The sequence below is a fragment of the Pongo pygmaeus genome, chromosome 20 (assembly GCF_028885625.2).
Source record: "Pongo pygmaeus isolate AG05252 chromosome 20, NHGRI_mPonPyg2-v2.0_pri, whole genome shotgun sequence".
In the NCBI taxonomy this organism is placed as follows: Eukaryota; Metazoa; Chordata; class Mammalia; order Primates; family Hominidae; genus Pongo; species Pongo pygmaeus.
This window is the reverse complement of record NC_072393.2, coordinates 49,171,385-49,193,803: the sequence shown is the minus strand read 5'-3', so window position 1 is coordinate 49,193,803 and position 22,419 is coordinate 49,171,385. Positions and strand designations below refer to the sequence as shown.

Genomic DNA, 22,419 nt, shown 5'->3' with positions numbered 1-22,419 from the left:
TCCCAGGGCAGCGCTGGTGCACGAGACGCCACACTGGGCGCTTTCCCCTCGTGACCTCCCTCCATCCTCATCAACTCTTTCTGTCACTGCTCCCTAAATGCCCGCCCCTGCTCCATCTGTCCTGTTCTCTGGGGCATCCCAGGCCAAGCCTAGCGCTGACACAGAACAGTGGCTGCCTGAGGGCCCACAGCCTCCCCGGGAATCAGCCAGGCACCCTGTGACCTGCCTGCCCGCTGCACCCCGGGGGGCTCAGAGCGCGTGTGATGGTCACACACAGGCATCATCCGGGATGTGGCCACCTACCCCCAGCTGTCTTTTGGGAAGACAGACCTCTCCTGTGTGCTTGCGGGGAGAAGGGGGGTGTTATTGCTCTTTGCTCCCAGAACACAACTCACCCCCACCCGCCCTCTCAGGTGTGAGCAACGTCCCTCCAGACAGGCTCTCTGGCCACTGCCTGTTCCTTCTCTACAGAGAGCAGCTTGGCCAGGTCAAAACCCTCAGGACAGACCCCTGGGTACGTCAGCACATGGAGGACTGAGCCCATCATGGCCACGGAGTAAGTCAGGATGAATCTCTCCAGCTCTGAACCCCTGCTCTGTCCCAGGCTCCCCCTCCTGCGTCTCTACGAGCCATGTCCCGTGGGGTTCCTGGGTAACTCCCCACTTCCTCCTGCACCACCACGGGGAAGGTGTGGTGACCACAGGACAATCAGCTGGGCAGAGAAGAGAGGACACCAAAGACGGTCAGGAAGAACATGAGAAACCCTGAGCTCCAGCTCAGCCTCCAGACCCCAGGGAGCCATAGAGTGACCGTGAACTTTCCCTTTGACCGTGGGACTCACAGCCCCCACTGAGCAACCAGCACAGGCCTCTCCTCCCAAAAGGCACGAGAGATTCACCCTGCACACCTCCAGGAAGGACAGCTTCCTCTGGGACACCCAGGTCCTGAATGTCCATCCTTGGAAGCTGCAGCCAAGCTAGACACGATTAGAGAAAGGAAGGTTCCCTCTCACCAGGCAACACACAGCTCACCCACAGCACAATGGGCCGTCACTGTGACAGGGACTTGGTGCAGCTCCAGCCTCCTGCACTGCAGGGGAGAGTCAGATGGGGATGAAAGAGGGCAAAAGTCATGAATGTGCACCCCGACCCAGAGCCATGGGGACAACAGGAGGCTGAGGCCCAGGACTGTGCTTGCCCAACCTGCAGGGTATGTGTGTGACTGTGTGGGTCTGTGTGTGTCTCTTCTGTGTGTGTGTGTGTCTGCACAAAGTGTGTGATAAGGTTTGGTGAAAGAATCACTGCTGAAAAAGGCAGAGGCCTCCACAATTCCCAGGGACCTGAAACACAGACAGAAGGAAAAACAGAAGGAGGGACAAGGAGGCAGGACTGAGAGAGGAGGGGACAGAGAGGTGTCCTGGGCCTGACCCCACCCATGAGCCTGAGAAGTGCTCCTGCCCCGGGAAGAGGCTCAGCACAGAAGGAAGAAGGACAGCACAGCCTACAGCTGTGCTCAGGAAGTTTCTGGATCCTAGGCTCATCTCCACAGAGGAGAACACGCAGGCAGCAGAGACCATGGGGCCCCTCTCAGCCCCTCACTGCACACAGCACATCACCTGGAAGGGGCTCCTGCTCACAGGTGAGGAGAGAACTTCCTGGGAGAGGACAGGAGGAGGAAGCAGAGTGACTGGTTGGGGTCTTCTGGAGAGGATGGGGTTCTAAAAAATAAAAGAAGCCAGCATTTTGGGAGGCTGAGGTGGGTGGATCATGAAATCAGGAGTTCAAGATCAGTCCGGCCAACACAGTGAAGCCCTGTCTCTACTAAAAATACAAAAAATTAACCAGTTATAGTGGTGTGCTCCTGTAATCCTAGCTACTCGGGAGGCTGAGGCAGGAGAATCATGTGAACCTGGGAGGCAGAAGTTGCAGCGAGCCGAGATAGCGCCACTGCAGGCCAGCCTGGGTGACAGTACGAGACTCTGTCTCAAAAAAAAAAAAAAAAAAAAAAAAAAAATAAGAAAAAAGAAAAAAAAGGAAAGAAGTCTCTGTTGGAGCCTGGATAGGGGAAAATACACCAGAGAGGGACAGGGGTCAAAACAGGAAAGTCACATTGTACTGGAATTGGTAAGAGGTAGGAAAATCTTAAGTGTTCTGTTTTCCTGATTAATCATCGGGGGCCACCACATTTTGAAAAATGATAATAATAACTATATCAGACGACACTTCAAATGAAAATGTAAGCAGGGCATGAAACACTGTCCTCAGCAAAAAACCTCAACAATTGGGGGAAAAACAAACACCCAGGTTGTGGATGGCCCTGAGAACTCCCACATCTACAGGAGTCTGCAGCCTGTTCCAGGCGCTGGAGTGCAACCAAGATCACGAAAGTCCCTGTCCTCACGGAGCTCATGCTGTCATGGGGAGGAAGACAGACATGCAAAGAGATCTAGAATGTGAGGTCAGGTGTTGACAAGAACCCTGGAGGGAGCGGAGCAGGGAAAGGTCAGAAAGGGAAGACCCAGGGTCTCTGAAGGAGGTGTCAGGAAAGAAGTCTAAGGATGCCCTGATGTGAGCAGGACCTGAGGGCAGCATGGAGGGGACCATGCAGACCCCTGGGGAAGAGGATTCCAAACAGAAAAATGCCAAGGTCAAAAGTGTTGAAGGAATGGGGGTCATACTGCTGATCTTGACCTAGTAGGACAGTAGGACACACACACACACACACACAGACACACACAGAAACACACATGTCCCTTTTTTGTGTGTGTGTGTTTGTATGTGTGTGTGCGTGTCTCTTCAAGGCTGAGGATTGAAGAGACCTTCTCAGGACCCAGGGCCCCATCTTTTCACCCCAATACATAGGTCTCCATATTGACTGATGCTCTCTGTACCTCCTAGCATCACTTTTAAACTGCTGGAACCCGCCCACCACTGCCCAAGTCACGATTGAAGCCCAGCCACCCAAAGTTTCTGCGGGGAAGGATGTTCTTCTACTTGTCCACAATTTGCCCCAGAATCTTGCTGGCTACATCTGGTACAAAGGGCAAATAATGGACCTCTACCATTACATTACATCATACGTAGTAGACGGTCAAACAATTATATATGGGCCTGCATACAGTGGACGAGAAACAGTATATTCCAATGCATCCCTGCTGATCCAGAATGTCACCCGGGAGGACGCAGGATCCTACACCTTACACATCATAAAGCGAGGTGATAGGACTAGAGGAGTAACTGGATATTTCACCTTCACCTTATACCGTGAGTGATTCCACATGTTCCCTGGGTGTTGGGGGACAGGGGTCACTTCTACTTCACACACACAGGATTGTCAGGCACGGACTCTGCCTCTGTCACTCTCTGCATTACGTCCCATGCTGGGGTTTGGGCATTTAGTGCAGGACACACACAGAGGAGACAAATTTCAACAGATCAGAATTCCTTTCCCGCATCCAGACCCTGCAGACACTTGCTGCAGAGGAAGGACAGTCTGATGGGGGGACTCAGCAGGAGGAGATCAGTCTCAGCCAAGCATCTCATGCCCTATTCATAAATTTGACCCTGAGAAAGACCCTGGAGAACTGAGTAGGGCTTGGCCTGTGGGGTCCCCTGAGATACCCTCAGAGAAGCTCAGCCCTAGAAGCCTCAACCCCAGACCCCTGTCCCTAAATCCTTGCTCCAGATAAAGCTGAGGAGCCTGTGCCGGGGCTGGGTTTTGGCTTCTTGGGCAGGGCTTACTGGGACCAAGGATTTTCCAGCTCTCTGAGGACTGTGTCTCCTGGAGCTGCTCACCAGCCAGGGCTCAGCCCTCAGACCCTCATCTGGGCAAGGACAGAGCTTTCTTCACCTGACACTCAGAGTGGAGAGGACAGAAAGACAAGCTTTTTAGGCCATCAGCCAACTGTCTTGGGAGGCTTAGGACAGCCCATAGAAAGTCTCATGTCCCGAAAAGCAGAAAGAGAAGAGAGAAGATGTACCTGGTAGCAGCTTGTCCACAGGGATCTGACCTAAAGGTGCTTTCTCATGGAAGCAAATTAATAATAAATGCTGTTTGTGTGAACACCTCCACTGTGCCAAGCATTAGATCAGGTGACTGTGAATAATTTAAAATTTATTCACAGATAGCATGAAAAGCCACAATCCATTTGTCATTTAGCTTATTTGATTGAGAGAAAACTGAGGCACAGGAAGGCACAGTCACTGAAGCAGAGTCAAACCAACACAAAGGGAAGATCAGGGTTACAAGAGGTCTGTCTACAGTCACAGGCCCATCCTCTCCTCCACCAGAAGTGAGGGCTTACTGGGTTCTAAGGACCCCATAGTCATTTATTGGCTCAAATCCTCTCTTCTTAGGCATCTAAACCTCAGAGGAGTGAGAGCAAGTGGTCAGCTGATTAGTCTGTACTCCAGAACTAAATCACCTGCCTCAACTGTCAGAGTCAGTGCAAATAAAATGTCCAGGCCTCCCCCTCAGATCTTAACACCCATCACTGAACCTGAAATCCTGTGTTTCCCAAAGTGTCCATGTCACTGTCATGAGAAGATCAAGGAGAGGACCTTGTTTTCTTTCCCCACTCACACCCTGCACCAGCACAGGCCCAGTGAAAGAGACACACTCAGGATCTCTCACACAACAAATGAAGGAATTGAATGAAGAAATGACTGATCCAAAACCTTTTTAGAGACTGGATCTTGGATGTAGAATCCTAGGAGGCTCTAGCCACACATGTCCCTTGTCCTTCAGAGGCTGACACCCATGTTTCATCCCCCCACTACCTCTTGCCCCTAAAGCCACCCCACCTCATGTAACTCTGAAGCTCTTTGGCCACTGGAGGGTTCTCAGGGCTCCTTGGTCCTGGACTGTGGAATTGGGGGCACCTGGTCCCTGGGGTCTCTGAAGTCAGTGTAGCCCTCACTGCTCACTGCCATGGTGTCTCTGCCTCTCTCTGCTTCTCTGTGTCCTTCATCTTCCTCCCACTTCATTCTGACTGGCAAGCCCTGTCCTGCACAGCTTCTTCCTCCACCCCTAGGCCTTCCCCAGACACTCCCTCTAACTAGGCTGGCTGTTCTGTTCCCTTCCTGCTAACACTGTGGCCTGGCCCACCTCCCAGGAAATAGGAAAGGTGCAGAAATCACCTGGAGTTGCCACTCCTGCCAGGCCTCATCTCGAGCCAATGTCCCCAGGTCACTAAGAAAGTGAGCTCCCACTGTATTCCCATCCAGGGCTCTTTCCCTTTGTGAGGCTGACCTGTGGACAAGACCATGGGACAGGGATAGACAGTTCCTCCATCCACTCTTATCATTGCCAGACAAGTTATTCTGGCCTCCTGCACACACACACACACACACACACACACACACACACACACACACACAAAAGTTATTCAAATGGTGGTTTGTAGTAAAGAAAGATTTTAATGACTTCAAGTCTGCCCAACTGGAGGACGGAGGTTTATTATTACTCAAATCAGCCTCCCCAGTGGATCAGGGGTTAGAGATTTTCAAGGATAGTTTCAGAGGCACAGGACTAAAAAATGAGTACTGCTGATTTTTTTGGTGATGGAATCATGCGGGCGGAGGGAAATGATCTGTTTGTGCTTGAATACGCTTCTAGGTAGGGACCACATGACTGGCTGAGCCATTAGTCATAGGTATGGAAGAGGTCAGCCAGTTGCCAGAATGCAAAAGAATGAGAAACATCTCAAAAGACCAATCTCACATTCTACAATAGTGATGTTATCTATAGGAGCAATTAGTTACAAATTTTGTAAACTCTGGCCAAATGACATTGGAGCAGTCAGGGATTATAGAAACTGTGCCAACATTTTAGCAGAATTCAGTTCTCTCTTATAATCTTAATCTCATGGTCTTTCACTAGTTTGACAAAGGCAGTCCCTGGGCAAAGTAAGGGTGTTAGTGTTATGGAGGAACTATTATCATTCTTGCTTCAAAGTTAAACCATAAACTAAATTCCTCCCAAGGTTAGCCTGGCCTATGCCCAGGAATGAGTGAGGACAGCCAGCCTGAGACTAGATGCCAGATGGAGTCAGCCATGCTAGTTTGCTGTCACTGTTGTAATGTCTGCCCTGACTAACCAGAGTGTCAGAGGCTGGACAGGCCTGCAGTCCCAAAAGCCCATGGACTCATTTCAACCGTTTCACTCGTGACTCCATCCTCAACCTGCTATGGAGCTCACATTCTCTGGTCACTTCCTAGAGACTTCTGGCTTCCTGTCAGGCATATAACAAGCTTGAAATTTGTCACTCGGTTCTAACACTAAGTAAAAAGCTGAACAAACTCAAAAGTCAACAACTCGTTAAAATCCCTCAGAGATGGCTGGGCACAGTGGCTCATGCCTATAATCCCAGGACTTTGGGAGGCTGAGGTGGGCACAAGGTCAGGAGATGGAGACCATCCTGGCTAACATAGTGAAAGCCCGTCTCTACTAAAAATACAAAAAGTTAGCCAGGTGTGGTGGCAGGTGCCTGTAGTCCCAGCTACTTGGGAGGCCGAGGCAGGAGAATGGCATGAACCTGGGAGGCAGAGCTTGCAGTGAGCTGACATCATGCCACTGCACTCCAGCCTGGGTGACAGAGCCAGACTCTGTCACAGAAAAAAAAATGCCGTTAGAGAAATGAAGAATGCTTTTGATGCTTACTGGTAGACTGCACAGAGCTGAGGAAGGAATCCCTAGCTTGAAGATGTGTCAATAGAAACTTCCAAAACTGAAACAGGAAAGTTCAAAAACATTGGGGAAAAAAAAGTGGAACAACCTTTTCAACTTCATATTTAATATTTTGTTTTGACAATAGCAATTTTAAAATTTTGTAGTTGTGGACAACTACAAAGGCTGTCACATACACGTAATGGGAATATTGGTGGTTTTGGGGACCCGTTGGAGGTGGCCAGGTAGGTGCTATCTCATGGTTTTACTGCCTGTGCCACATAAAACTTTCCTCATGATGATGCCGTTTTCATAAGTTGGAGTTCTTCTTGTGGGGAGACACATGAGCCATTGGCATCTCACTTAGACTCTTCCTAATTCACACAAACTTAAACTTTAGTGGTATTTCCTGAGCTTAAGAGAAAATGAAGAAATCATTTCACATACCTGTTTTGGGGTCCTCCCCATTTTTCCTAACTCTGCACAGAAATTAGAAACAGGGAGTTCTTTCTATATTCACTAACATAACACACACCACTTCTTTTAACTTGGCATCATTCCTCCCTTTATGTAATTGATGCACTGGCCAGTTCTGTCCTTTTAACGGGACTCTCTCTACTTAAGGAGTTGCTAATTTGAAATCAACTTTGGCATCTTTCTTTGAGCATAATGTGATCCTGCTGGAATTCATGGCACACCTAAGCCTTATTTTGGTCTCAAGAGAAATAGTACTACCAGCAATTGATCTTAGATGTTTGGACCATCAGTAAAAATTTCCACTTATGAAAACATTTTAATGTTTCCTCCAAATTTTTTTTTGTTACTAGAGTCAGAACACAGCATGAGGTCTAATCTCCTGACAACTTTTTATGGGAAAATTACAGTATTACACATTGAGCATCCCAAATCCAGAAATCCAAAATCTGAAATGCTCCAAAACTCAACACTTCTGACCATTCATGTGATGCTAAAAAGAAGTGCATTTTGGATTTTAAATTTTTCAGATTTGGGATGCTAAACCAGTACATGTACTGCAAGTATTCCAAAACAAAACAAATCAAAAGTTAGAAATCCAAAACCCTTTGTTTTATGCTTTCTGCATAAGGAGCACTTTATCTGTATGAATCATAGGCATGAGGCTGTACAGGAGATCTCTAGAACCTCCTCATCCTGCACAACTGAAACCACACACCCACGGAACAATTCCCTATTCCCCTGATCCCAGCTTCTGGAAACTACTATTCTACTCTCTGATTCACTCTGGAATCCACTGATATGAGGTACATACAGTAGTCAAACTCAGAATCAGACAGTAGAATGTCTAATGAGAGAAGGTATCTGCAAGACTTCTTCCCAAATATTGTTCTAATATCCACCAAACACATATGGTCCATGAGGGCCAGACTTCCATCATCAGTTCATGGTCACCTTTTCCACCAGTCAGTTCTGCATTGCAAACTTCCACATGTATCTCTAGAAAGATCCACATGGTCGTCACCTGCCCTCTACAGGGGGAAGGGAGCCCCATGGACCCAGAACAGGGACCATGGTCTCGGTCCAAAGCTATCAGCTCTTGCTGATTCCTTGCTGTTCCCTTCACTCTTTGTAGGTCATTCCTTGCACTCTGCTCTATCTTTAGACACCGGCTCAAGTCAGTCACTATGACACACCTGGGAAAACTGCGCCACACTGATGACTGATGACTGAACTGACCTCCAGGCTTGACTCTGGTCTTCCCTGTGTTATTTCTGCTGAAGTACCCAGTCCCAGGCCAGGCTTTCCAGCACCCAAAGGGTTTAAAGACAATGGGAAGTTCCATCAACCATCTCTAGGATGTCCTTGGAAAGGGAAGCTGCAGAGAAAACATACCTCGGGGGGCAAAGTAAGACTGAAACAAAGAAGATTCCAGCACTGCATGCTCCAAGTGAGGACCACAAGGTGGGCCAGGCAGGCAGTTGGAGACGGAGGGACTCAGAGAGGCCCCAGGGGCTGTGAATGCTGGTCCTATGTCTTTCCATGACCCAATGCTGCTGCTCAATTCACACTTCAGAAAGTCTGTGCTTCTCCCACATAAAGCAGGCAGCCTCACAATCTCTGAGCCCTCAGATTGCCATGCATCTATCTTGAAACACACACACCTGCCATGGGCTTTTAAGGACTTGGGTGGGCTGAGGGGTGGCAAATGACAACTCTGATTGAAAAATGCCTTTGGAGGAGTCAAAGGTGCCACACAGGGCAAACTTCTCCCGTTTTCTGCACAGTGGAGACTCCCAAGCCCTCCATCTCCAGCAGCAACTTAAACCCCAAGGAGGCCATAGAAGCTGTGATCTTAACCTGTGATCCTGAGACTCCGGACGCAAGCTACCTGTGGTGGATGAATGGTCAGAGCCTCCCAATGACTCACAGGTTGCAGCTGTCTGAAACCAACAGGACCCTCTTTCTATTTGGTGTCACAAAGGATATTGCAGGACCCTATGAATGTGAAATACAGAACCCAGTGAGTGCCAGCCGCAGTGACCCAGTCACCCTGAATCTCCTCCGTGAGTATCTTCTGTTCCTCTGTGAGCCAGGCTGCCATCCCAAATACACATGGCCAGAGACCAGGCCTCTCAGTCCCTCTCAGGTCCAAGTACAGAGACCTTTACCCCAGACATCAAAGCTGGCCATGACTTTCTGCCCCAGGCAAACCAAAGTAGGCCTAGGCTTGATCTACAATAGGAGAAAAGAGGCTGCTCCTGTCATGGGAGACTCAGGGTCCACAGCTTGTGATGGGAGAAACAGGTGAATGTCTCAGTCTTCAGATCAGTGAACACAACGGGGATCTGGCTGGGACTTCAGTGTTGTGACTTTGCTCACAGGGTCACTGTGGACCTTCCACAGACCAGGATTTTCCCTTCCCTCTGACAATATCACCTGTGACTCTATTCTCTTTGCTCCACATGGCCTGGATGCCCCCAACATTTCTTCCTCATGCACCTATTACCATACAGGGGAAGTACCCAAGCTCTCCTGCCTCACAGACTCTCACCCACTGGCAGAGCATTCTCGGTTGATTGATGGGAAGTTCCAGCAATCAGCACAAGTGTTCTTTATCCCCCAAATCACCAAAACATTTAGAGGGGTCTATGTCTGTTTCACCCATAACTCAGCCACTGATGGAACAAACCTCATAAGCAAGAGGATCATAGTCTCTGGTGAGTGGATCCCTGGAGCATTGGCAATATGTTTTCCAGTGAAGTCTATCTAGCTATCAGGGAAGAGCCACCTGCCCTCTGCAAAAGGAGAGCAAAAATAAAACACCCAGGACAGGGAATATGTTTCTGCTCCAAAACCACCTGCTTTTGCCTGTCCCTTCACTCTTTGTAGATCATTCTTTAGACTATACACTAACAATGAACAATCTGAAAGGAAATTAAGAAAAGAATTTCAATTCACATTAACATCAAAAGGAATAAAATATTTTGGAGTAATTTAACCGTAAAGGTCAACTGATTATACCCTGAAAACTACAAAACATTGCTGAAAGAAATTAAAGACGATATCAATATATGGAAAGATATTTCATTTTCATGGATTGGAAGAATCAATATTGTTAGAAAGACAATACTACCTAAAGTGAGTTGCAGATTCAATGCAACCCCTACCAGAATCCCATAGTTTTCACATAGTAGTTTTCACATAGTAAAACCTACTATAATCAATGCAAGAATTTAATAGAAAGATGTAAAGTCAACATAAGGAGGTTAATAACTTTTATACACAGAAACAATACTCAGATAGAAGGTGTAATATAAGCCCTCTTTTATTATGACAATATAAAGATAAAACACCCGGACATACCCTTAACAAGAAATTTGTAAAACCTATACGAGAAAACTCTTAAAACACTCCTAAAGGACACAAAATTCGTCTTCAAAAGATGAAGAGACATATTCAGTTTCTTTCCCATCACTTTATTATGAAAATGTTCAAGCACACAAACAAATTGAAAAAGTTGTACAGCCAACACTCACATACTCATCATGTAGATTCTGTAATTGTTAATATTTTGTAGTATTTGCTTGATTAAATATTCTTACATCCATGAAAATAAATCCATCCTATTTTTTCAGGTGTGTCAGAATGACTTGCAGATCTCAGTACCCTTAAGCCCTAAATACCCCAGCACTAATGTCATTAACTAGAGTTTAATATTTGTTTGTATCTTAGGTGAAATTTACATAAAGTAAAATGCACAAAGTTGTAGTGTACCTTTTGATGAGTTTTGACAAATAAGTGCATACACCCATAAGACCCCTTCCAAGACACACACAGTTCCTGTTGCCCCAGTGAGTTCCTTCCCAGCCAATCCTCATGCCCAGTCCCACCTCCAGAGGCAACCATCGTGCTGAGTTTTCATCATAAATTAATGTTGTCTGTAGAAGAATTCCATATAAATAGAATCATACAATGTGTACATTTTCGTGTGGGTTAAATTTTCTTTTGCTCACCAAAGTGTTTTTGAGAATGAAGTATTTTGTTGAAGTATTTTGTTGCCTCTATCAGTAGTTTATTACTCCTGGCAACCAGCAGTCTCTTCTCATATTTACTCTGGAATCCACTTACATGAGGTCCCTAGAGTAGCCAAACCCATGGAATCAGAGAGTAGAACATCTAGTGAAAGAAAATATTTTCAAAACTTCTCTTCAAATTTGTCTCATATCCATCAAACACACATGGTCCATGAGGACTAGATTCCCAGCAGTTCATTCCCACCCTTTCCACCAATCTGTTCTGCATTTGCAAATGTCCACGTGTGTTTCTGGAAAGATCCACATGGTCCTCACCTGCCGTCTGCAGAAGGAGAGGAAACTTAAAGAACACAGGACAGGGAACATGGTTCTGCTTCAAAGACACCAGCGCTTGCCTGTCCCCTTCACTCTTTCTAGATCATTCCTTGCACTCTGCTCTATCTTTAGAGGTCACTGGTTGAAGTAAGTCATCATGAAACACCTGCCAAAAACTGCCCCACATTGTGCCTCCACTGCCTGATGACTGAACTGACCTCCAGGCTTGACTCTGGTCTCCCCTGTGTTATTTCTGCTGAAACATCCAGTCCCAGGCCAGGCTGCTCAGTATCTTCAAGGTTTCAGGACAAAGGGAAGTCCCATTATTACTTATCTCTAGAACGTCCTTGGAAATGGAAGCTGCAGAGAAATAACATCTAGTTGGGCAAAGTAGGATGGAATTTGGAAGGGGCCCAGAAGTTGCACATTCCAGGTAAGGAACCCAAGGTGAGCCAGCCAGTCAACTGATTAGGGAGGGACTGGGATGGGTACCAGGGGCTGTGACTCCCACTGACGTGTCTGTCCATGACCCAACACTGCTGCTCAATTGACACTTGAGAAGGTCTGTGCTTCCCTAAGACAGAGCAGGCAGCCTCACAGTCTTTGAGCCCTTAGATCATCATGCATCTGTCTTGTGACACATGCACCAGCTATTGGCTTTCAAGGACTCGGGTGGGCTGAGAGGTGGGAGATGCCAACTCTGATTGAAGGATGCCTGTGGAGGAATCAAAGGTGCCACACAGACAATCTTGTCTCTCTTATCCACACAGCGAAGCTGCCCAAGCCCTATATCACCATCAACAACTTAAACCCCAGGGAGAATAAGGATGTCTTAGCCTTCACCTGTGAACCTAAGAGTGAGAACTACACCTACATGTGGTGGCTAGATGGTCAGAGCCTCCCGGTCAGTCCCAGGGTAAAGCGACCCATTGAAAACAGGATCCTCATTCTACCCAGTGTCACGAGAAATGAAACAGGACCCTATGAATGTGAAATACGGGACCAAGATGGTGGCATGCGCAGTGACCCAGTCACCCTGAATGTCCTCTGTGAGTGTCTTTTGTTCCTCTGTGGGCCAGGCCACCAACTTAAATCCAAACAACCAGAGGCCAGGCCTCTCAGTCTCTCTCCAGTCCAAGTATAGACAACTTTACTTCTGGACATCAGAGCTGGCCATGACTCCCTGCTCTGGGAAAACCTGGGTAGGCACAGCCTTAACCAAGAATATAAAGAGAGGGGACACTCTTGTCATGGGAGACTTGGGGCCCACAGCGTGTGATGGGAGAAAAAGGTGAATACCTCAGGTTTCGGCTCAGTGAACATAGAGGGGGTTTGGCTGGGACTTGAGGGTGTGTCTTGGCTCAGAGGGTCACTGTGTCCCTTTAAGACACCAGGAGCATCCCCTTCCCTCAGATGACATCACCTGTGACTTTATTCTCTTTGCTCCAGATGGTCCAGACCTCCCAAGAATTTACCCTTCATTCACCTATTACCATTCAGGAGAAAACCTCGACTTGTCCTGCTTCGCGGACTCTAACCCACCGGCACAGTATTCTTGGACAGTTAATGGGAAGTTTCAGCTATTAGGACAAAAGCTCTCTATCCCCCAAATTACTACAAAGCATAACGGGCTCTATGTTTGCTCTGTTCGTAACTCAGCCACTGGCAAGGAAAGCTCCACATCCATGACAGTCAAAGTCTCTGGTAAGTAGATCCCAGCATCCTTGGCAACAGGGTTTTAGGTGGGGTCTATCTGGCTTTCAGAGAAGAGTCAGGAAAACATTTTTATTCCCAGCCTGTGTCCCATGGGCACAAGCAAATCCCAAATTCTCCTCCTGACCCCTCCCAATTTGTCTCTACAAACTCTCTTCTCCTTGTTTTTCTGTTTTCTCATGGCTGACCTTGTGTCTGGCCTAAGAAAGGTAGGGAGGGACTTTATCAGCCCTGAGCCCTATGTGGAAGAAGAGGCTTCACAGAGGGACAAGAAGGAGAGTCCTCAAGATCGAGTTGCTTCTCGCTGTCACCAACACATACCCTTCTGCCACGTCTTTGTTTTCTTGTACCTATTCCATGAGCTGCAAGGAACATCTGAGGCTTTGAAACAAGCTCACACTTTTCCCCTAAATGAGAGGAGGAAGCCCCTTGGGTGAGGGAGGAGCAGCTCAGACTCTGCTTCCTGCTCTGCTCCAGGCTCCTCTGGTGACTTGCCCTGCCTGACTCCACCTGCGGTGGGACCAGCGTGTGTGGAGAAAGAGCCCTGGTGGCGTGTCCTGAATTTGGCTAAATCGAGCTGCCAGTTGAAGCCAAGCCTCCCGCAGGCCAGGCTGTAGGGAAATAAGAAGAGAGGGAGCCTCAGGGCAGAATCCTGAGCTGCGTCCTGGCTCTGACCTCACTGGTTGTATGAGGCTGTGGGCACAGCACGTGGGACACAGCATGGAGGACAGGGACTGATGCAGAGCTGGAGAAATAGGGACATTCACCCCTGGGGCTCTGCATGGCAGGAAATGGGCAGTGCCAAAAACTGTGTAATTATAGAGAGGGTAAGACTACCAGACACTTTATATATGTCTAATATAAGACTTACCATTAACTATTTCGAAGTGTGCAATTTAGTGTTGTGTAACCATCACACTATCCATTTCCAGAACTTTTTCCTCTTACCATATTGAACCTCTGTACCCAATAAACAGTAACTCTCACTCCTTCCCCTAACTCTTAGCACCCACCATTCTACTTTCTGTCTCTATGTAACTGGCTATTCCAACTATCTTTTATAAATGGAATTATATAATGATTATCCTTTTGTGTCTTTCTTATTTCGGTTAGCATAATATCTTCAAGGTTCATCCGTTTTGCACGTTGTATTGGAATTTTATTCCTTGTTAAGTTTGAATAATATTTCAATGTATAGATACACCTCCTTTGCCTCCCCTCTTATCTTTCAATGGACTTTTCAGTTGTTTCCATTTTTTGGCTAGTGTGAGTAATGCTTCTCTGAACATCAGTGTAGAAATATTTGTTCAAATTTCTTTCAGTTCTATGGGGAGTATGTCCAGAAGTGGAATTGCTGGATCAAATGGTAATTTATTGTTTAATTTTTTGAGAAACAGCCACACCACTTTTTACAGTGGCTATAACATTTCCCATTCCCATCAGCAATGCACCAGAGCTCCAATTTTTCCATCTACTTGAAAACACCTGTTGTTTTGCATTGCCATCATTGTTGTTGTTTATCTAAGCCATCCTAAAGTGTGTGAGGTCGTGTAACATTGTGGTTTTGATTTGCATATCTCTAACTATTCGTGATGCTGAGGAACTTTGCATGGGCTTATTGGATATTTGTATATCTTCCTTGGAGAAAACTCCATTTTAATCCTTTGTTCATTTTTTAATTGGGTATTTGGATGTTTGCTGTTGTTGACTTGTAGCTTTTCATGTATTCTGGAAATTAATTTCTTATCACACATATAATTTGCAAATATTTCTATCATTTTATGGGTTGCCTTTTTACTTTCTTGATAATGTTCTTCGATATATAAAATGTTTTTATTTTTGTGAAGTCTGATTTACCCATTTTATTTGTTGCCTATGCTTTTGTTGTTACAAACAAGAAATCATTGTGAAATCCAGTATCATGAAGCTTTTCTTCTAAGAGTTGTATAGTTTTTGCTGTTACATTTAGATCTTTGATATATTGTGGGTTAATTTTTATACATGGTGTTAGGTAAAGGTTCCACTCTTCTTGCCCTTGGATATCCAGCTTTCCTAATATCATCTGGTGATAACACTGTCCTTTCCCCATTGAACGATCTTGGCACACTGGGTGAAAGTCATTTGGCCATATATGCAAGCATTTCTTTCTGGGCTATTATATTTCATTAATTTCTATGTGCTCCTTTATGCCAGTACCACACTGTATTGATTACTGGGGCTTTGTAGTAAATGCTGAAATCAGGAAGTGTGAGTCCTCCAGCTTCATTCTTCCTCTTCAAATCTGTGTGTCTATTTAGAGTCATGAGATTCAATATAAATTTTAGGACCGATTTTTCTTTTTCTGCAAAAATGTCACTGAGATTCTGATAGGAATTATATTGAATCTGCAGCTCACTTTGGGCAGCACTGTCTTCCTAACAATATTGAGTCTTCTAATTCATGAAAACAAAACGTCTTTCAATTTATCGATGTCAACTTTCACTTCTTTCAGCAATATTTTGTAGATTTCAGGTATAATCATTTCACCTCTTTGGTTAAACTTATTCCTAAATATTTTATTCTTTTTGATGTTAATATAAATTGAAATTATTTTTCTTAATTTCCCTTCAGATTGTTCATGGTTAGTGTATTGAAATACAACTGATGTTTGAATGTTGATTTTGTATTGTGCAAAGTTACTGAATTTATTTATTTATTGTAATAGTTTTGTTCCATCTTTAGGATTTTCTACATATAAGTTCAAGTTACCTGTAAACAGAAATAATTTTACTCCTTCCTTCCATTCAAATGTCTTTTTAAAAATTCTTGCCTAATTTTTCTGACTAGACCTTTCAATACTATGTTGAATAAAAATGTCAAAAGCAGGCATCCTTGTCTTGTTCCTGCTCATACAGGGAAAGCTTTCAGTCTTTCTCCGTTGAGTATGATGTTAGCATTGGATTTTTCACATATTGCCTTTATGTTGAGGTGGTTTCCTTCCATTATTAGAATGTTTTTCTTATGAAAAAATATTGAATTTCATCCAATGGTTTTATTGATTCAATCTTATTACTGATTATATTTCTATTCATATTTTTGTGTGTTTCTAGGAGTTTGTCTATTTCATCTAGGTTATCCAATTTATTGGCATACAATTACAGTACTTTCATAATCATTATTTTATTAGAATTGGTAGTAATCACTTCATTTTTCTTTCTTTTTTTTTTTTTTTGAAGAGAGAGAGACAGGCTTTCACTCTGTAGGCCAGCCCAGGATGGAATACAGTGGTGTGATTATGGCTCACTGCAGCCTCAACCTACTGGGCTCAATCAATTCTCCTTCTTCAGCCTCCCAAGATGCTAGGACTACAGGTGCATGCCACCATGCCCAGCTAATTGGTTTTTTATTTTTTTGTAGAGACAGTGTCTCCCCAGGTTACCTATGCAGCTCCAAACACCTGGTCTCAAGAAATCCTTCTGCTGTGACCTCCCAAAATGCTAGGATGAAAACATGACCCACCATGCTCAGAGTCCATTTTCATTTCTGATTTTAGTAATTTTAACCTTTTCTCTTTTTTTCTTAGTCAATCTAGTTAATGGTTGTCAATTTTGTTGATTTTATTTTGAAGAATCAACTTTTGGTTTCATTAATTTCCTGTATTCATTTTCCATTCTCCATTTTATTTATATCCACTCTAATCCTTATTATTTCCCTCATTCACTGTGCTTGGGTTTAGTTTGTTCTTCTTTCATATCCTGAAGTATTAAAGTAGGTTGTTGACCTGAGATCTTTCTTCTTTTCTAATGTAAGAGTTTATAGTTATAAATTTCTTGCACAAGACTCAACTTCTCTGAACCTCTGATTCCTCACCTGAAAATTGCAATGAGAGTGCTTTCTTTACAGTATTCTTTTAAAGGTTTAATGGAGTCAATGAAACAAGATGCCACACACAGAGGAATCAATGTCAGCTACTATATTACTATCATCATCATTAACCTTGAGGTCAAAGAGTCCTAGAATCAAATCTCAGATCCACCTGTCACTAGCCATATGACACCAGGAAAGTTTTTACACCACTAAGCTTCTGTCTTTTCACTGGCAAAATGGAAATAATGTCTACCTGACAGGGTTATTGTGTGGGTTAAATGAGATACATGTAAAGTATTGAGCACAGGGCCTGGCACATAGGAAGTGCCCCTCAACAGTACCTACCTTTTTCCATATATATGGAAAAAGAGGTAACACAAAAAACACTAGAACATGGCTACTGACTACTTGTGGGAGAGAAAGAAAAAAAGCTAAGTGCAAAGAATCAAGCCTGGTATGTTAGTTTTTACCAACTGGGATGCATCCAAGATGGGATTAGACATACAAGATAATTTGTCAGGGAAGACACCTGTGAGGGAATGTGGGGCAGGCATGAAGGTAGTATGGTAGAACCCACAGACCACTATGCAAAGCTGATTCCTGGGAAAAAGAAAGAGAAAGAAGTTTTAGGTACCAATGCAGTACTAAGAGTTTTTGCAAGGCTGATGGGGAATCCTCCAACCAGTCACCCTTTAGAGTTAAAGAGAGCCTCAGAGAACTAGGCTTGCTTTCACAACCTTGCTGGAAGCCTGGAGGAAAGAAGCTTTATGTGCAAAGGAGGTGGTGAATTTGAAATGCACTGACCTGGGCCTTCTGTCAATCAGGTCCCTGCCATGGAGACCTGACAGGGTCTCATTCATGACTGCCACAACAGAGACACTGAGAAAAAGATGCAACCATGAAAAGGTGCAAAGGTGGCAAGTTCTAATGACATAGAAAATAGCAATCAGCCTTTCTCACATCTGAAAGCCTTCCAAAATATCTGAGTGCAGTAGAGAGAATTGACAGAGGACTGATCACCAACCGAGAAACATGGTGAGAGGGAAAAAAAACCTGCAAGAATATAATCATCTCCCGTCAATTTTCTAACAGAAATAATGTAGTCCTTGAAGAAACAATTATAGAGTACCTCATGTTACATGCTTGTTCCTGAGGCTCCCCCCTGTAAAAGAACATCACCTTCATTCCTTCTTTTCTTTTCTTTCCATGACAGCTCCTCCAGGAACAGGACGTCTTTCTTTCCTTAATCCAATATAGCAGCCATGACGTCATTTCTGTATTTCAGGAAGACTGGCAGGTATGATGGCCTTTTCTCTTATCCTGGTTCCTGCAGGCTGACTGCCATGCTTGGGAGAGGGAAATGACTTATTTGCCTGTATCTGGGACTGGATCTCCTCCTTCCTCCACTAAACTCCTGCTTCTCAGCAGTAATTCCTGCAGTTCCCTTTCTCACTGGCCTCTATGCTCCCTGCACCCCACTGTCCTTTAGACATAATTATCTCCACCCTCTTCTCATTTGTTTCTCAGATTCCAATGAGAAACACAATTTCACATGGTGAAACCCTCTTCATTATTTTTAACATCTCTCAATAGTATAATTCTCTCCATTCCCAAAGAGCTCAACCACTTCTCAAAGTATTGCTTGACTTCTTGTCTCCAGACTTTGAAATCTTCCTTGCATATGACTGCCTCATTACCTTTCTAAAATCTAGTTAATTCACTTAATCAAGAATCTCCAGGGGTCTACTCTAGCCTATTTTATAAGTTCACATTTCTTCTATTTACTAAGCCTTCTCACTTCCTTTACCTCCACTTCCTAGTATAATTCCTCCATCCTAATTAGAACTGTCTTCCTACACATCCCTGCCCCTTCACCCATATAGACATAAAATTCTTAGTTCCAATGCTATGTCTAAAAATGGAGTGAAATCCCTTCCACCATCTGCACTGCAGACTTAACCACAGCCTTCATCACAAGCAACATCTGACCTCATGGAGAACAAAGACTTTAGGATTAACATGTGAACCTGAGACTCAGAACAGAACCTATGTGTGGTTGAGATCTTTTCCTGATGACCAGTTCATGTGTTCAAAAAAGACACAGAAATGAAGAAGGCAAGGTCCCTACCCCAGGAGACATAAAGCCTAAGACAGGAAATGAGATCTGAAAATAATCATGATTCCAAAATAGAAAAAATTGAATGCCACAAGAAATCAGAGAAATCTGATGGGAAATAGAGCTACACATGGGAATCACTGGAAAACATTTTTAAAAGTGGATGCTCAAGCCCCACCCATTAGTTCCAGTTTAAAGGTCTGGAGAGGGACCCAGGCATTGGTAATTTTTAAGTCTTCCCTGACACTACTAACATGTAACAAGGATGGAGAACTCTTGTTGTAATAGATAGAACTTAAAACTAAATCAATGATTTTCAGCTAGAAAATGGGCTACACCAAGAACTCAGTAATCCTCTTGAGAAACTGAAGCTGAATGGAAAAGCCACCTTATTTGATATATTAAATTTATAGAAAGCATTTTCAAATAAGGGATAAGTGAGGCTAAACCTTCTCTAAATAATATTTATGGGAATGTTAATAATATGAGTATTCTAGGCTGGGTGCGATGGCTCACACCTGTAATCCCAGCACTTTGGGAGGCCAAGGTGGGCAGATCACGAGGTCAGGAGATCGAGACCATCCTGGCTAACACGGTGAAACCCCGTCTCTACTAAAAATGCAAAAACAAAATTAGCCAGGGTTGGTGGCAGGCACATGTAGTCCCAGCTCCTCAGGAGGCTGAGGCTGGAGAATGGCATGAACCCGGGAGGCAGAGCTTGCAGTGAACTGAGATCGCACCACTGCACTCCAGCCTGGGTGACAGAGTGAGACTCCATCTCAAAAAATTTTTTTTTTAAATGAGTATTCTAAAAATTATATGAAATTTCTGGAAATCAAATATGTTATCATAGTGTCATATGCCACAGAAGTAACTAGATTTCTATGTGAGCTGTGTTTTACCATAATAAATTCTCATTGGATTTTTAACCAGAGTCATTCTAAATCTTTGTCATTCCCAGACAGTTGCTTTGATTCTTCCTCAAAGTATTTACAATCGGCTATAGTCCAAAATTGCTTTTTCTTCAAGGAGATTTATGGAAAAGACTCTGACAAGGACTCTTGAATACAATTTCCTGATAACTTCAAGATCATACCACTAGACTAAGAACTTTCAAAATTTTAATGAATGGGCTGATACCTTCATGAAATTCAAGACAAAGAAGAAAAAAACTCAATTTTATTGAACTAAATAATCAAAACGATAATGTTTTCCTAATTTTCTATTTGAAAATGTGCTGATTCTTTGAATGTTTTATTCTCCAGATTTATGAACTTTTTTCTTGAGCAATTAGTAAAGTATACTTTTGTAAACAAAAATTGAAACATTTGCTTTTGCTCTCTATCTGAGTGCCCCAGAATTGGGAAACTATTCATGAGTATTCATATGTTTATGGTAATAAAGTTATTTGCACAAGTTCAGTAAGAATCTCCTCTCTTTATAACAGGACACATTTGAAAACATTGGTTATATTACCAAGGCTTTGACTGGGATGTTATATTTGAGAATATACATAGAATAAACCAATAGGGAATGCGGGCAAAGTCTGAAGTTGGCCTTGGTTTGGCTTCCTAGTTTCAAGAGGTTTTTGGAAGTTTAATCTGAGATTCTTATTAAAAACTTCTAGCAAGTGAAGTTTAAAAAGAGCCTCTATGGTCCATTGCTACTCTTGCCGCACTTAGGTAAAAAATCCGGGCAAGTTCGGTGAGACTCAACCTATTTTGCAAGCAAATCCGTCCTACTGGAATTATCTTTGGTAAAAATAGAGACTCCTATAGACAGAAAAGCTATGTTGAAAAGAAAAACTCTAGTACACCTGTTACCAGATTGAACCGCTGTTCATTATCTTTGAGTATTTATAATCCACTGGTAGACTGGACTGGACCCTGAATTCTTTTAGTTCTTCCAATTAATTTTCTCCAATGAAATCATTAAGAACAAGAGCGGCTCTGTTCCTGAAGCCATATAAGCTGGAGGTGGACAACTCAATGTAAATTTCATGGGAATACCCTCATGTCTGAGGTGTGGTCCACTAAGAGCTCACCAAATGTTCAACAGCATAACTTAGAGACACTCAAACTGGAAACCATGACAACAAATTGATGACTTTACACTGTGGACAGCTTTTCTCAAGATATCAGAACAAGACTATCAATCATGATGAGACTCTTGCCTCTCTTAATTTGTCTTGCTTATGCCTGTCTCCTTTGCTTCCCAGAATAATTCTGTACTTAGGATTTCACAAGAAGTAGCTTCTGAGAGTAAGTTAACAGTGTTGGATATATCATGTCAACCACACTTTTTTTTTTTTATAAGATGGAGTTTCACTCTTGTTGCCCATGCTGGAGTGCAATGGCACAATCTTGGCTCACTGCAACCTCTGCCTCCCGGGTTCAAGTGATTCTCCTGCTTCAGCCTCCCAAGTAGCTGGGATTACAGGCATGTGCCATCACGCCCAGCTAATTTTGTATTTTCAGTAGAGACAGGGTTTCTCTATGTTGGTCAGGCTGGTCTCGAACTCCTGACCTCAGGTGATCCACACGCCTCAGCCTCCCAAAGTGCTGGGATTACAGGTGTGAGCCACCGCACCTGGCCCACACATTTTTACATAACAAGAGATCATTTAGTTCACCCAAAGGCTGACGTTAGCTGCATCTGTAACACAACTTTTTCCTCAAATATATGGAGTTTTTTTTAGGCTTCCACTTCTATACTTGCCTATTCTCACTCCCTGTTTTAATTTAACATAGACATGCAATTCTAGATAATAGAATTGCTCTCTATCAGCTGAACAGGGGGGAGCCTGTGCAGTTTCTGACACTTCTTGTTGCACATGGATAAATACATCCGGTATTATAGAGACTCAGTTGTAAAAATCAATAAATGTGCTGCCAGGTTAAAATGACTAGACTCTTCTGGCTTCTTCTTTGATCTATCCTATTGTAGTTGCTTTGCACCTTGCCTAAGGTACATATTCGAAACTCTTGATATTTTCCTCCTGATAGTCATACTGGTAGTCTCCCTCATGTGGTGCAATCTACAGATGTTTTTATTTGTGTGCAGCCATTCTTCAAATATCAAATGGTTTCTCTTGGGCTGGAATTACAAAAACTCAAAGAAATGTGTGATTTATGGGCTGGGTGCAGTGGCTCACATCTGTAATCCCAGCACTTTGGGAGGCCAAGGCAGGCAGATCACAAGATCAGGAGTTCGAGACCAGCCTGGTCAATATGGTGAAACCCTGTCTCTACT

At 44.0% G+C, this 22,419-nt stretch overlaps 1 protein-coding gene and 1 long non-coding RNA gene across 8 annotated transcripts in view; one reads left to right on the top strand and one right to left on the bottom strand.

Moving 5' to 3' along the window:
• The window catches only part of LOC134738859 (uncharacterized), a 160,029-nt gene that overhangs the window by 67,295 nt on the left and 70,315 nt on the right, over positions 1–22,419 (bottom strand). Inside the window, exon 1 of one of the 3 annotated variants that reach the window (XR_010125023.1) lies at positions 5,139–5,391. The exons of 1 other annotated variant lie outside the window; for it this stretch is intronic. This is a non-coding gene — a long non-coding RNA (uncharacterized LOC134738859). Of the gene's footprint in view, positions 1–5,138; positions 5,392–22,419 lie in introns of those variants that run through there. One more of the 3 variants, XR_010125025.1, reaches the window with a different exon arrangement.
• Positions 1,315–20,588, top strand: LOC129019902 (pregnancy-specific beta-1-glycoprotein 7). Of its 5 annotated transcripts, none has more exons than XM_063658485.1 (7): positions 1,315–1,638; positions 2,898–3,263; positions 8,928–9,206; positions 12,263–12,541; positions 12,942–13,196; positions 18,265–18,348; positions 20,129–20,588. In XM_063658485.1, exons 1-6 carry the CDS (start codon positions 1,575–1,577, stop codon positions 18,306–18,308), a joined length of 1,287 nt encoding a protein of 428 aa, XP_063514555.1. In that variant the 5' UTR covers positions 1,315–1,574; the 3' UTR covers positions 18,309–18,348; positions 20,129–20,588. The 5 variants fall into 5 exon arrangements, with proteins under 5 accessions (XP_063514555.1, XP_063514557.1, XP_063514556.1 ...); XM_063658486.1 differs by having other exon boundaries at positions 1,449–1,638; positions 20,197–20,588; XM_063658487.1 differs by lacking the exon at positions 12,263–12,541 and having other exon boundaries at positions 1,437–1,638.

What these genes read in the sequence shown, in the direction of transcription:
- LOC129019902 (XM_054463427.2), top strand. Translation starts at nt 1,575, where the DNA reads ATGGGGCCCCTCTCAGCCCCTCACTGCACACAGCACATCACCTGGAAG. An exon ending in TTTCACCTTCACCTTATACC is followed by an intron (nt 3,264 to 8,927) that starts GTGAGTGATTCC and finishes TTTTCTGCACAG; the next exon opens with TGGAGACTCCCAAGCCCTCC. An exon ending in AGTCACCCTGAATGTCCTCT is followed by an intron (nt 12,542 to 12,941) that starts GTGAGTGTCTTT and finishes TCTTTGCTCCAG; the next exon opens with ATGGTCCAGACCTCCCAAGA.